The sequence below is a fragment of the Lissotriton vulgaris genome, chromosome 1_1, assembly GCF_964263255.1.
Source record: "Lissotriton vulgaris chromosome 1_1, aLisVul1.2, whole genome shotgun sequence".
Lineage (NCBI taxonomy): Eukaryota > Metazoa > Chordata > Amphibia > Caudata > Salamandridae > Lissotriton > Lissotriton vulgaris.
Window position 1 is genome coordinate 794,032,870 of NC_141685.1, and position 16,064 is coordinate 794,048,933.

A 16,064-nucleotide genomic window follows, 5' to 3' on the forward strand; every position below is an offset into this window, starting at 1 on the left:
GGGGCTGGCTCATCAGTAGCTATGATGAAGACTTTATTGGTTGGTACAGATGCGGCTGGTAAGGAACAGAAGTGGCGGGGCAGGTGAAAAAATATATATATAACCCTTACATCTGCACGGCCACCATCTCTCCTCCGTCAACTCTCCTCCACTTCTCTTCCTGACTCGCAGAAGCAGGAAGTACACAGGCTCCCCTAAGCCAATCACAACGCTGCCGTCACCAGCATGACATCAGCATTGTGATTGGTCTGAGTGGCCTGGTTCAGTGCTCATGCAGGGAGTGCACAGCCTGGTTCTCCACCCAAGCTGTGCAATACAGCCAGGTCGAGAACTTGCTAAGTGTGCATTACTGTTTGGCCGGCCCAAGACGGCAGGCCAAACCATCATGCGCACTTAAGTGCACATATTTTCTCCTCCCCTTGCTCTGACAGCCCAACCCCCCAGCCCTAACCTGGCAGGTGGTGCAATGTGTGTGATACTGCACCGGCCTGTGGTGTATTGTCTTAGTGTAGTGTCTCATGAAGCCCTGTGCCCCCCCTACCAAAGTGTGCCCTCATATGAGATGCTCAACCAGTGCACCTTCGGACAGCATGTTTGACCTTGCGCCTGTGCCCGTGATATCAAGGCGAGTAAACCCTGGTAGGTGCAATGCTTTGATTAATCTCAGCCACCGATAATTACTCTGGCCACATTTGAGTACATTGTTTTCTTTCCCACCATGCTACCTCAGACAGGAACCAGCCCTTGCAAATCAGCTGGGGTCCTGCTTCAAAAACTGTGGGGTATCCCAAATTGTGAAGCTACGTCCTCTATGCAATAGAACACAAGCAAACCTAGACCAGTTTGGGGGTCCTTAGGCCTCTTCGGTACGGTGCAGCTTGATTTCTGTGAGCACAGGACTCATGTCTGGGCATTCCTGTTGCACTGAGCAAAGCAAAAAATGATGGGTGAAATGCTTGAATTAATGTCCGCCACAAGTAATTGCTCAGGCCCCCTTCTAATCCATTGTTTTCTTGTCATCCATGCAACTTCAGGCAGGACCTGCCATATGCAACTAAGCCTTGGTACTGCTCCAGAGGCTGGCAGTCTGTCTTCAGTTTCAATGTTCCCTCTAATTTGTTTCCTCAGTGTGCGCTCGGGGAAGTGAGGGTGCGCGTGCAAGCGTGCATCCTACAGGGAGCACTGTTCAGTTACATGGTGGACCATAATCGATGGACTGGATTATGGCCTAAGCGATCACCAGTGGTTGCATTGCATCCATCACCTTGTTGTTGTAGTTGTGTCCATAACAAGGCTCGGGTGCATGGGCAAAGTTGTTTCTTCATTTGCTTCGGTCATGTCCTCTTGCAGATGACAGAACACCCTCCTTGCAATACCAATGGCATACAATTTGCATAAGGTTGTTTCATTATACAGAAAGGACTGCATAAGCATCTGTTGCCACTTCTGTAATACTAAAGTGCTCCTGAAGTGCAAAAAGCACATGCTAACATTTAAGGTCCCAGGGCACTTTATGGAATAAGGATATTAAGGATATTGTCTTAAGATAAATTTACGTTTGGTGAGTCTAAATGGAGTTCATTGACAAAATCGGTGACTGTCCCGGAAATCAGGCATGGACAATATCCCGTCCCCACCGTCCCCACCGTCCCCACCGTCCCCCCGTCCCTTACCCCTCCCCCCGTTGATTTCCTTGGACACCCTCAAGCAAAACTATAAGCTCCACTGAGGGCAGGAACACGTTTTCACTAGAATCAGAATAAACTTTGTTTGATCTAAATAAATAGACCATAAAAGTTTAATAAAAAATACATTAAAATACAATTAATATCCAAGCATATCTTTAGCCGTACATAATAAAAACAATTCATGCGAGGGCACTATCCTACCTAGACATTCCCTGAACCATGACATTCGAGCAACAACATTACAAGTTAAAATTCAATTAGAGAGGAAAGATAGGAGAACAAAACCTCCAATGATGCTCCGCTATGCACTTCTAACTACATAATTAACACATCGAATATCTAAGATGCGCTAAGGGGAGCGCCAGTATACCAGCTCCAGCGTAAAATGGAGACCGGGCTTAGTCCAAATTAAAACCCGCATTAGCGGGCTTAACATGGGGGGGTCACATCACGGGAGTCCAGAACCATATCTTCACACCTTGGTGCATGAAAACAACAAAAACGAGATGCCGCAGCCCTGAGATGAGAAAAAGGCTAAAAGGCAACCAGGGATTAATACAGCTAAAAACAATCATCACTTGGCAAAGCGCATTACCAAAAAAAGAAAATAATAATGTTATTCTGCATTAAGGTTTCCCTCTCCAGATCCCACTGGACAGTCTCGAAACACTATATATGGCTTCAGAACAGTCCTGCATCAGAGGCTAGCTAGTCCAGGCATATCTAGCACTTGACACAGGTGACAGGCTTGTATACTGAAAAAACTTTACTCTTTCAGAAAAAAATACCCTACAGTGTTTCAGTTTCATTAACTTTTATTTGATTATCATTTCAATAATCATAAAAAGTACATAGTAAAGAAAGAGGAAAGATTTTTAACACATGAATAAAAACACGATATTAAGAACATTTTTAAATGGGTAAAAAGAAGAAATAAGGTTTTGAAATACTGTTCAATTCTCATTTAACTAGAAATGCTGCGACGTATTATTAAGACTTCTTTAAGAAAGGTCGATATAAATTTGGCTTCATGCATTGACTTTAAAGATTGCAAGTATAGATATGCTGCATGCGTTTGTCTGTGACCGCTAATTCGAAGGATCGGAATAATCCATTTTTTCCTAGATGTTTTATAGTATTTACAAAAGAGGACTACGTGGATCGTGGTTTGTCTAGAGGTTCCGTCACAGGGGCAGTTCAATAGCTTTGAAGACCAGTTTTTCGTTTCAGGGAATGTGACTAAACGAAAGAAAATATTAAATCGGAGTCTTGTTAGTAGATACCTTTCATGATTAGACAAAAAATACGTCAAATAAGGCTGTATACACTTTCCAGTTTGTTGGGCGCCGATTTTTTCGTTGGATGTTTTGGTAATCTCTGTCTGAATCCGTAAATCCCTTAGGTGGTCCAGACACATTGCCTTTAACTGCTTCCTGGAGATATCTTCTGCTGATGGTGGTTCCTCAAAATAGGAATCGCAGCCCAGGTCTTTAAAGAAGTTGGATACGTAATTTAACCATGGGATTTTACGCCAATTTGCCAAGGCTAGACAGTCAGTGATAAGGGAGCGGGTTAGATGACATTCAGGGTTGCACCATACTCGATGCCACAAGAGAATGGGCTGACATCGAATGGTGTCAACAATGTGTTCCATGCCGAGCTCCCGATGTGAGGCTAGTGTCGGTGAGCTTTGAGGAAGGGACAGGATGTACTTTACAAAGGAGTTTTCAGTGACCTGTAATTGGCCAATACGGCCGTGTCCCCAGATGCCAGCACCATATGTGGCCACGCTATGGCATTTTGCGTAGTAAATGGTCAAAAGTTCTGATGGGGCTGGTTTCCCCAATTTCCGTGAGAAAGATGTTAAAGTTGAAGTAGCTCGACGAAGGTGCAGATTCCTGGCCTCAATTGCCTTCCGCCAATTCAGTGCATCGTCGACCAGGATACCCAGGTATGGGTAGACCTGGGTTTTTGCCAATTTGGTATTGTCTACCATTATTGGTTTTGTGGTTTTGGTCCGAGTGCCGAGGTGCATTGTGAAGGTTTTTTTGATATTTATCTTGAGGCCAAGTAAGTCCATGAATGCTGTGTACTTGTTGGTTTGGATCTGGAGTTGGTTTAGGGTCCGTGCTAAGATCACTGAGTCATCAGCGTACAGCAGCGTGGGTATCGGGCGATGGTTTTACCCTACAGTGAAAAAAAGCACAAGAATATTATACAGAGAACTATCATGTCAAGAATATACCAACCGAAAACACAACGCCTTTACCAATGCACCAAGACCACATAGCCTAAACCATTCGCAATATCGCAAAACATATAGTGCAGCCCCAGTCATTCCTAGAAAAATATGTTTACCAACATTCCTATTAGCAAATTCACCTGCACTCAGGCAAGGCGTCTAGAAAACCAACATACAAACAAAAAATCGAATACATGTTTTCGACACGCATTTTGACATGGTGTAAGAGTGTCACTTGTTATTGTCCAAAAGATTCTCTAAATTACAAACACTGTGGAGACTCAAACAACCTCACTGCTATCCTGGTATCGCATAACAACCACTTGTACCAATTCACAATACACCTCCTCATCAATACCGCGCATAGCTTCCCAAGATACCATTGGCCTTCATTACTCCCAAAGTGATACACCCCATAGAAGTTGGTGCACATGCCAAGACCACTGACCAACATTCATCATCCTCCAACACTAGCCTACTCACGCTGTTGGACTCCTGGAACTTCCTCAAATGCACACTTGGACTCTGCTGAATAAATAAATATACTGTCCCCTGCACAAATCCAGATGCATACCAAACTGCCTGATTCAGCATGCAATTGCCTCTGTTCTTTAAAATCACACACAAACATAAACTTAATGTTCCCATTGCCTCAAAGGCACAGGAAAATCCAATTCATCAATCCAAAACTTCTTTTAACATAATACTTACAAGGCATCTTTCAAGTCTGGATGTATAATCTTTAAGGCACTGCGCTGCACGAGCCCTAAGTTTCTCAATAGCCTAATTACTAGACATGTCCCTACACTCAATCTTCGTTCCGCCCACCTTCATCTTCTGTCTATCCCACTAATTAAATTGAAACGACAAGGCGGGCATAGGTTTTCCTATTTGGCTCCTAGGCTCTGGAATTCACTTCCACTCTCAGTCAGGAACTGTGATAGTCTTTTGGCTTCAGAAAGGCCTTGAAAACCTGGCTCTTTGTGCAATCCTGCTAAATTGGTTCTCTGCAGCTGCTAGTGTATGAATAGCGCCATGAAGCTTATGGTGTAAGTGGTCTTGATAAATTTATCTTCACATAACATCTCAGTAACCCTCAATATTAAAGAGAGAGGTTCTTATGACCCCCCCTGCATTATTCCCAGCACATTAAATACTAATATTATGCTACATTATGGAATTAGAATATAAGTAATTCACTCAATGGAAAAACACACAAATGTCACTACTTAGCGTACATATTACACTCAATATATCAAAACACTGAGGCAAGGGAAACGGCTGTAAACAAGTTTTACGTTGGAGCAGAGAGTTTGTTGAATTGTTCAGTATGTGTGATATGTTACTGCTACTGCTTTGGCTGCACATGTAAATGAAAGAGCAATGCCTCCCTGTAGCAGTGCTCAAGTTCAGTTCTGAAGACCATGATTATCCAATCAGCTGTTTATTGTGCTAAAGCTATGCTGATGCAGTAAATGGCACTGGGATCTTGAGCCTCCCTTTAAAGTTTCCTTGTGTGCCTAAGCTCTGCTAATGAGGAAATTACATTACCACATTTGGAGCGCGCAGTCCCAGCATAGGTTTATCACTTTGCGCACATATTAGGGAATAACTTTAGGGCGTCTTGTTTCCATTAGTTGTTCCTAATTTATTTGTGTAGATTATATCAGCTAAAACCCTGGCATCTTTTTATCGTGCAATGCTGTAGACTTACTGCATTAGTAATGCAGTAATAATGCATCATCTGAAATCATTGCAGCAAGATAAATGTGTGGTGCAATGATTTGCACACATTTATTGCACATTACAACCACCCTAAATGATTGCATCAGAGATCGTGTGCAGTCCTAATTATAACCATGTACTCACTTTTCTAATGTAAACCCCAAAATTTCAATGGGGTTAGGAATGAGGGCAAGAGGGCTTCAGACACTCAAACTAGATCCGTTGCCACTTTTTTTCCATGCTCTGCCCGCTCTTGACATCATCCAAGAGCCATCATGTTACTCAGGCAGGGGGAAGGTATTGGTCTCTATCTAGCGAACATGTCCATCGGTGACCACATTTTTTAGGCAATACGCAAGGTGAGTGTGCTCTAGTAGCCGAAGACTGTAGAGATGTTTCAGAATCCTGTCTCGCCAGCTTTTGAGTTAGAGTGCGTAGAAATGTAGCATTGCAGTTGAATGGAATTTGTGTGCAAGTCACCAACTATGAATTATAACTCAATTTAGTGGATCATTACTATCTTACTTTTTGAAATAAAAATAAGACCTAGTGAAATATTGAAAGTGGAATGTTAAGTTCATACCAAATTATTGAAACCAGAGATTTATAGTGGATAATTGTGCTGTGCAAAGTATAAAACTCACTCAGTAAAAATAGGTATTAAAAGGTGAGTTTTATGGTGCAACTAAGTAAAAAACAATTGAATAATGGAAACAAATGATGTTCACAGCCTAAAGATATAAAATCTGTATATCTGACCAAAAGCAATTTCTGGTAGAGGGACCAAAAGAACAAACCGCTCTTGCCATTTGACCGGTCCTCTGTAACACCTTCGCTTTGGACAATTGAAATGGATCTAGTTTCGAAATGTTAATAAAATATAGAGAAAATACTTACTTTTCAAGGGTTACAGTTAAATCAGTAGTTTGTCAAAATGCACACTTTCAGTGGGGAAGTGAAATAGTTTAAACAAATACATTTGAATTTCCGTAGATTCAAAAGATATATTCTGTCTCGTCATATTTTTTTTTTTATTACTTTCTCTTTATTCTTTACAAAACAGGTTCTAAGCCCATATACCTTACCACAGTCTCTGCCACTTTTTGATCCTCTATTATTTGCTTACTTACCTTTGGCAGACCCTTTTGCACAATTCACTCCTTCCTATGCCTGCTCTATGTATTGTAAAAAGGATGGGAACAAACTTCTCTCTCTCTTTCTTACTGTGTTCCCTTGGACACATTACCTAGAATGCTTACTTACCCTATGCAGATCACTCTACTTTCTCTACCCAGTAAATTAGCACCTTACTCTGAACCATAAAATTATCAAAGACTGTATGAAACTAGATCATGTGAGGGACATTCAGTGGCTGTCTTATGTTGAGAATGTGGCTAAAAAGCTAGGACGCCCTGAGATTTTCGGAAGCCCAGAATCCCTATGTAAAGAAGATCTAGTATGGGTGAAAACTAATTTCATCAAGCTCTGTGATGCGGAACGAGAGGCTGAGGAATTATGTAAACCTTCAGTGAGGAGTCATATAATGATAACCACTACTCCAGAAATGGCGCCTTATCTGTCAGTGGTAACAAATTTCTTTCATAGATGGCTACTGTCAAAGTTCCGCTTCAACCAAATTCATACGGTCTTATGGGACATGAAAAATTGGTGCAAGATAGAGGATTCTACCCCGTGCAAATGCGATGATAACTCTGTTCAGGACACTGCGCATTTCTTATTCTTTTGCCCATGGTATAGCGAACCTAGGAAGCGCTATGTTAAGCCTTTGCTGAAAGAGATGAGTTTTACCCAATATAAACCTGCACTGTTATTTTTACTAATGTTGGAAACCCCTTTCATTATGTATTGTTTAGCCAGTTTTTTAACAGTTGCCGTAAGAATCAGGAGAAAAAGATTAGATTTTTAATACTGTAAAAATATTCTTTTTAATCTGTACTTTGTATATGAATTAATGTTGGTGATTTTCAGTGAGGAATGGGAACACTGCCGTAGTTGTCCTCTTAGGAGGAGGAAAATGGAGAGAAAATCGGCTTTTTAAACTTTTTTCATGAATTTAAGTGTATTAATTTGATTGTATTCTGTTTTTAATTATGTACCTAACATTGCTCTAGTATACTTTTATGATTTTAATTAATCGAATAAAGTGGTTTTGACTTGACTTGACTTAATCCTCTATTATTTGCTTACTTACCTTTGGCAGACCCTTTTGCACAATTCACTCCTTCCTATGCCTGCTCTATGTATTGTACAAAGGATGGGAACAAACTTCTCTCTCTCTTTCTTACTGTGTTCCCTTGGACACATCACCTAGAATGCTTACTTACCCTATGCAGATCACTCTACTTTCTCTACCCAGTATGTTTTATGGTAAACTTTGGATTGTGTTATTTTTTTTCTCACGTGAAACCTTTGTTCACTTATCCTTTCATGCTTTCAATATCATTCACTTTTCCATCCACACTTAACAGTGTTGCTACCTTGTGCCAAGTCTAAATGAGAACTCTACACTTTTCTAAAACAATGTTTGAGAGAGGTTTGAGGACATGGTGCTTTTTGTAAAAATATTTTCTTCTGTTCATTTTGTTTGAGAAAGAGTCCCTCTTCATCCCACATTTCTCTGCCATCACCCTTTCCCAAAAATGTTTCACGTTTCGGTGTTTTTTTTTTTTTTTTACCATCTAGGCAGCCCACTGTTTTGTTTTGTAACTTTTTTATGCACTTGTGTTTTTTGCCCCTTTGCAGCGTTCTATTGCATACTTTCAGTAGAAAAAACAACGCACTTTGTTTTCCCTCCGAAGTATAGCAAAATATAGAACTGTGTCCATAACCAAAACAGTGAAAACATCTTTCAGTGTTATTATTTGGTGTTTTCAGCGATTGTGCGCTCAAACAGATGATACATTTTATCTTGAATTATTACACACGTTTACTAAAACGTATCCTGCACCTGTGTTACGGACTCTTGCTAAATATTCATCTTCCACAAGTCCATGGTATACCCACAAAGATTTTTAAAGTCAGCCTTGATACTTGTGATGCCCATACCTGCACAGAATGGAAAACATGGGATGTGCTGGCTTTTCAAGATTTCCATTTTATTTGAGGTATTTCACCAGCCTCCCCCCATCTTGTCAAGTACCAACTGTAGCTATATTATGAATAGATTATGCTTTTTGGACCATCTTTCTTTGCACAATCTCTGACCTTTCTCTTTGATTTCCAGGGCGATCGTGTAGTTGGTGTGAGCGTTGGCGCTGGTGCTATGGCAGAGGAGTGCATCGTCAAGCAAGAGGTACAAAACCTTTCCAACCAGGGTATCTTTTTTACTTATTAAACTTTACAAAAGCAAACATACATATAGTGGTTTTGCAAAGATCACTTACTTCAGCTGCATTGAGTAATACAATCTGTATGAAAAAAGTTGTGTATTCAATCAATCAATCAAGGAATTTGTAGAGCGCGCTACTCACCCGTTAGGGTCTCAAGGGGGTGGGGGTGGATGCTACTGCTCGAACAGCCAGGTTTTGAGTTGTTTCCTGAAGGCGAGGTGGTCCTGTGTCAGCCGGAGGTGGGTGGGGAGGGAGTTCTATGTCTTGGCTGCCAGGTAGGAGAAGGATCTTCCTCCGGCGGTGGCTTTGCGGATGCGTGGGACGGTGGCTAGGGCGAGGCTGGCGGAGCAGAGCTGGCGGGTTGGTGTGTGGAAGGCGAGGCGGTTGTTGAGGTACATGGGGCCCGCGTCGTGGAGAGCCTTGTGTGCGTGGGTGAGGAGTCGGAATGTGATTCTCTTGCTGACGGGGAGCCAGTGCAGATTCTTCAGATGGGCGGAGATGTGGCTGTGGATGTCCAGGATGAGTCTTGCCGAGGCGTTCTGTATGCGCTGTAGTAGTTTCTGGAGCTTGACTGTGGTTCCGGCGTAGAGGGTGTTTCCGTAGTCTAGGCGGCTGGTGACGAGGGCCTGGGTGACCGTCTTCCTGGTTGCGGTGGGGATCCATCTGAAGATTTTTCGTAGCATGCGCAGGGTGTTGAAGCAGGACGAAGAGACGGCGTTGACTTGCTTGGTCATCGTGAGGGAGGAGTCCAGGATGAATCCCAGGTTGCGAGCGTGGTCTGTGGGTTTGGGGGCGTTCTCCAGGGCAGGTGGCCACCAGGAGTCTTTCCAGGCCGAGGGGGACAGTCCCAGGATGAGGACTTCCGTCTTGTCTGAGTTCAGTTTCAGATGGCTGAGCTTCATCCATTCCGCGACGTCCTTCATTCCTTCCTGGAGGCTAGCTCTGGCGGTGTCCAGGTCGTTGGTGAGGGAGAGGATCAGCTGTGTGTCGTCGGCGTAGGAGATGATGTTGAGGTTGTGTTTGCGTGCGATGGCCGCGAGGGGGCTCATGTAGACGTTGAAGAGGGTGGGGCTGAGCGAGGATCCTTGTGGTACGTCGCAGATGACTTCGGTAGCCGTGGACCCGAACGGGGCGAAGGCGGACTCTCTGGGTTCTGCCTGCGAGGAACGAGATGATCCATTCCAAGGCCGCGCCTTGGATACCGGTGTCGCTGAGGCGTCGTATCAGGGTGTGGTGGCATACCGTGTCGAAGGCTGCTGAGAGATCCAGGAGGATGAGTGCAGTTGTTTCCCCGTTGTCGTGCATCGACCTGATGTCGTCGGTAGCTGCGATGAGGGCGGTCTCGGTGCTGTGGTTTGCTCGGAAACCGGACTGTGACTGGTCGAGGGATCCGTTAGTCTCGAGGAAGGCGGAGAGTTGTTGGTTGATGGTCTTCTCGATGACTCTGGCGGGAAACGGGAAGAGCGAGATGGGTTGGAAGTTCTTGAGATCCTTGGGGTCCGCGGTGGGTTTTTCAGGAGGGCGCTGAGTTCGGCATGCTTCCAGCTTTCCAGGAAGGTGGCTAATGCGAAGGAGCTGGATATTACTGATCGACATCAGAGTTCAATATCTTGGTTTGTATTAGAACACTCAATACGAACATCACACACTGAGAATGTAAAACATCAGTGGATAGGGGGCAGCTTTTCCTGGGTTTTGTCAGGAGAGTGTTCTTTTTCTGTGTTTTAGAAGTTGGCTATCAGTAATAATTCATTGGAAGTTCAACCGTGGATAGAAAAGGCTAAATTATGGATACTCTCTTAGAAGATCTGAACCTTGCCCGTGTCAAAATTAAGAACCTCCCAAGAAGTATACAGAGTTTTAGAAATCATTCTCCAGTGCCTTTGAGAAACAGATCCGGCTCTTCCTGTACGAGGTCACCAAAAATAGGCAAGATAAAAATGGTTGGCAGACAGAATTGCTATATTCCAGAGATTAGAAAAAATTCGAAGGCATGAGTATGACCAAGCTAGCAAAACTGCTTTCAAACTGCACTGTTGAGCCGTAAGCACTTTATTCTAAAGGAAAACAGAGCTAATGCTTCCTCAAGGATTGAGAGTTCGGTTATCAAACAAACTGTTCTAAAAATGTTATGAATGAAATCCAAGTCTAAGGATCTGACAAAAATTATATCCCAGCCTCCAGGTCTTTGTGAAAACCCATCATAACCTTACTTAAAAAACAATCTCTGCAAACTTCATTGATAAATATGGCAAAGAAGACCTCTAAAAGTAGTTTGAAGCCTGCATCCGCTGACTCTAGTTATTATGCAGCAGTTGATGTTGGGTCTTTTACTGGATAGTTTCACACTTATTAAGCCAAACAAGTTTTGGGACCTATTTAATCACAGTAGAAATTCTGGGATCTACCACAATTTATGTCCAGTGCATATCATAAGAGATCTTCCTAATACCCGAAATAACTTCTACATCCGCCAGCCTACCTTTGCTACCGGTGACGCCACCGCTGAAAATCCCCTTGACTTACCCAATGGACATTGACATTGACAATTATAGGCAAATGTTCTCCCTGCTCTGTCTAAGTCAAGAGAACATTTTGTTGATGACAAATTGCCTATGTTTAGTCAGAACAGCAATCCTCTGTATTCCAGAGAGACATGTTTTAGGCCAACACATAGCTCTGTTTGCAGCCATTTTGGAAAACTTAAGAATGAAGGTGGATGACGGTGATGCCGTAGTGCCTGTCCTATTAGATCAATCAACAGCATTCAACACCGTTGAGTATTTCACACACCCTCACAAGCTTAAAGAATTGGGATCTAAATACTTGATTTGCATAGCATCTGAACAAACTGATTAATCAGCCAAAACCCTGGAGTCTTTTTTGAGTACAATGTTGTAGACTTACTACATTAGTAATGCAGTAATACTGCATCAGTTAAAATCATTGAAGCCCGATAAATGTGTGGTGAAATGATTAGCACACATTTATTGCACATTTCAACCACCTTAAATGATTGAATCAGAGGCTACGAAGTGTGCAGTCGTAATTATAACTCTATACTCCCCTTTTTCAAGTGCAAACCCCCAAATTCCAATGGGGTGAGTAATGAGGGCAAGTGGGCTTGAGACACTCAAACTGGACCCGCTGCCCTTTTTTTTTTTAACCATGTTCTACCCGCTTCGGACATCATCCAAGTGCCTTCTAACTCCTCAGTTACCACAGGGAAGTTTGATGGACTGGCCTCTATCTACTGAACATGTCCACCCGGTGGCCATATTCTTCAGGCAATTTACAAGGTGAGTGTGCCCTAGTAACAGAAGAATTTAGAGATGTTTCAGAATCCTGTCTCATGAGAAGGCAGGCGATTGAGCAGTGGATGAGTCCACCTTCTGCAAATTAACCCTAACAAATGCTCTGCAACTCCTTTGTCAGACAAAATACAACCATTAGAACTGGGTCATCATCTGGTTTTTTGAGCAAGGTACAGAACATTGGAGTCCTTATCTATAGGAGTCCGCTCCAGCTTTATCATAAAGTTAACATGCTCAGAAAAATATTTAAGTATCTAAGCTCTCCATACCCTGTCCCGTGTCCGCTCTGCTCGATTATGCAAATCAAGTTTATCAGGGTTGCAGAATATATTTAGTCTTTGATCTGCAGAGATTCCAAAATGGCACCATTTTAGCTTTGGCTTGCAACGGAGGGCCCATAGCACCAGCTCGCTGCTCCCTCCAATTGCTGCAGGGTGCCGACAGAGCTATGTATGGTCCACTGTCCAATACACCAGCAGGGTCCTACATTCTATTCACAAAGCTTTTGTCCTTATAAGTCCAATAGACCTCTCTCTTCAGCCAGCGCTCACTGCTTAATTCTTCACGAACATGGAAGGACAGAAACCTATGTTCTGAACCTTGAGGCCGCTAGCTCTGTAACTAAGCGTTATGCACATTTGTCCTCTGTGTTTTGGATGTGGTTTGTTCTTTTTTTTTTATTTAGGTATTTTTTTATTGCCATTTATATGTATACAGCAAACACATCATCAACTCATATGAGAGAATATTCGGAGTCGAGTCTTGTAGCATGCAGTTCAGTACCCCACGGTGACTTATTGACCGAGAGCATATACAGGAACGTGTGTTGCATACAGTTATAAACATTATAAAGTATATTTCCTATCCATGCGAGCAGCTTGGTTCAATCAACATTGGGAGTGTCGGGGATCTAAATGGCTTCTATGACTGGGATTTACAGCATTGGACATAGTGTCCTAGTCTGGTTTCTCTTCTGGCAGGTTGCCCTTGGGTTTTGGATGAGTATATTCTTGGTTTGGTCCTTGGTCGACACAATAGTTTGTCCTCAGTTAATGTGGTAGTTTGTCCTTCTGATTTGCAAGGGATGTCCAGTATCTAGGTGGCAGTTTGTCCCTGAACTGGGTTGTCCTTGATTTTCTGAACATTTGCACCTGAGATTGGGAAGCAGTTTTACATAGTGCTTAATCTCACACTTTTTGCAACCTCCAACAGATAGTATCTCTTTTGGGTATTAATACCCTACTTAATCAAACTTTTTTCGTTGATCGTCAAAGTATGAATGGCGGAGTTGACCTTGCTAAGATTCACACCCATGGAAAGAGCGGGCGCTCAGGTAAACCGCACGGCAGACAGCCGCATACCTCCCAGTTGGATGAATACAGTTTTTGTTTTGAAAGTAATTTGTTTTGAATTAAGACAGAAGTTTATCCTCCGGTTAGAAACAGTTTATCTGGGGGTCTGGACTTTTGAAAGCAGTTTACTCAAGGTTTTGTAAGCAGTTTGTTCTGGGTTTAGGAATGGTTTGTTCTGGATTTAAAGATAAGTTTGTCAGACTTTTTGGGAATGTTTTCGCTAGGTTTTGAAAGTAGTTTAACGCGGATTTTTCAAGTAAATTATCTCAGGCTGATATTTTTCTACTAAATAACACATCAGAATAATGTGGCCACTATTTCATTTAGTACTGCTTCCCTTATGAAGTGTGAAAAGTAATGACCATATTCCTACTTTTGAGGCACATCCGCTTCAAATATTAATGAGCAGGAATTGATTTTTTGGTTATAAATGAAATCACTGCTTTTCTACATCTTCTGCCACATGGCATTTCCTTCCAAATAATATCTCGTAAAGAGTATTAATTAGTTGCATTGGGTCATTTTTCACAGGAGCTATAATTTTGAGAATGTTTTGAATTATACTGGGCGAGTTGTGATCTTGCGTATCTTAGCGGGAGAGAAGTTGCCTTTTTCCTTTGATGTCCAATCCTTGGAGCTCCAGTAATGTGGTCGTCTACTGTTGCAGATGCTGTGGTCCATCAAAGGAAGTGTGTCCTACACACAAGCGGCTGCCTTGCCTGTGTCCTATGGTACTGCTATCTTGGCACTCAAGCACCGAGCACGTGTACAGCCAGGGTGAGTTCCTCCTGTGTTTCCTACCAGTCTCCATCACTCCTTTGTTTCCTCCTTCCAAGGGCCATTTGAACTGTGTTTGATACATTGGGTATGATGGACGGAGACTTCGGAAGCTCTACGCTTAGTACTGCTATTGTAGCTCTGAGGTCACTCACTAATGATTGTATCACTAGAGTAGAGTGGCATCAGAAGAACACTATCTCTTAACCTTATACATGCTGATGGGTGGCTGGACATATAGTTGTGTAGTAGTTTTGAAACCAGCATGAGCAGATACTCTATGTTGCTGTCTTGTTACTGAGCTCTGCAGTGACAAGTCTAGCTTATAATGCAGACTGTTCTTCTGACATTTTCTCCGCTCACTCTTGCTTACAGGGAGACTGTTCTGGTGACTGCAGCAGCGGGAGCCACAGGCCAAGCAGTTGTTGAGATGGCATCAAATATTTTTCAAGCCAAGGTAGACTTCAGTTTTCTCTCCAGTTACATCCACCCTCTCCCTGCCCCAACCCCCACAGTGCAGGATCTCCAGTGTGTGTAACTTCCATAAAGTGGAAGCCGCTCTCCCTCAGTTTGAGATGTGCACCAGCCTGATTATCCTTTAGAGGATTAGTGTTTCCAGACTACTGTGAAAGTTTGCATGCAGACTGTGTGTGTTGTGTCTGTCTTGTGGAAGAGGAAGACGGTGATGTCCAGGATTGCCTGCTGTGCTCTAGTGAAGAGTATTCTCACTAGGTTAGAAGGACTTGATCCACGTCAAATTGATAGGATCACCAGTTTATATAAATGTATTTTATGTTGATATGAAAATCTGGCACAGGTCCAATCTTGCACCTACTACGTCTGACATCCCTGCTCTGAGATCTGCCTTTACCCCAAGCAGTATGTGCGGTAATGTGTGTGATATTATTGCTCACACCGTCTGAGTACAGATCCTAAGCTAGGTGCTTTGACAGTGTGAATTTCTTGACCCACTCTTAGGTGATCGCAGCAGCTGGCAGTGATGAGAAGTGTCAGCAGGCTCTGCGGATGGGGGCCACCTCTACTGTGAATTACACCCAGTGTAGCCTGAAAGAGGAGGTGAAGAGGCTGACCAACGGACGAGGAGTGGATGTGGTGATCGATGCCGTTGGAGGAGATATCTTCAAAGAAGCACTGAGCAGGTTCCCTTGCGCCGATAAAGCACATTGGGTAGAAGTGGGATATGAACAGGGAGAAATAATCTACTTTCTTGTATCTTCGTGGGTCGTAAAACCAGAAACGTTTGTTGGGCAATTTCTACACCATTAGTCAAATTGTGTCATAGTGGTTTCTGGGTAATAGTCCAGTGGATCGGGCAAATGAGGTGAGTATAGGGCGATAAGGCAAGTTTCTAGGAGTCTGTGGAGAACTCATAAAGTGTGGGAGTCAGAGTCTTAGAGGCATTATTTCCAGGATTGCCTATGCGGGGCACCACCGGATAGGTGTCTTTGTGGCCCGACATAATGTTGTCAGGGTGAACCTTCTTTTACTAGGAGCCCAGGACATTAACAAAAGAGTGGAAGCAACAAGCTAACTATATAATTGAGCATCAGTGACATGCTCCACTATTGAAGATTGATGCTTTTTTTCACTGTGTA

The 16,064-nt window shown here is 42.9% G+C and overlaps 1 protein-coding gene across 1 annotated transcript in view; it reads left to right on the forward strand.

Annotated features, from left to right (window-relative positions):
• LOC147747844 (protein Cryzl2-like) overlaps positions 1 to 16,064 on the forward strand; it is a 183,676-nt gene that overhangs the window by 133,469 nt on the left and 34,143 nt on the right. Inside the window, exons 5-8 of the mRNA XM_086956501.1 lie at positions 8,900 to 8,968; positions 14,339 to 14,448; positions 14,824 to 14,905; positions 15,427 to 15,608. Coding sequence (XP_086812627.1) covers positions 8,900 to 8,968; positions 14,339 to 14,448; positions 14,824 to 14,905; positions 15,427 to 15,608 — 443 coding nt within the window. The remainder of the gene's footprint in view (positions 1 to 8,899; positions 8,969 to 14,338; positions 14,449 to 14,823; positions 14,906 to 15,426; positions 15,609 to 16,064) is intronic.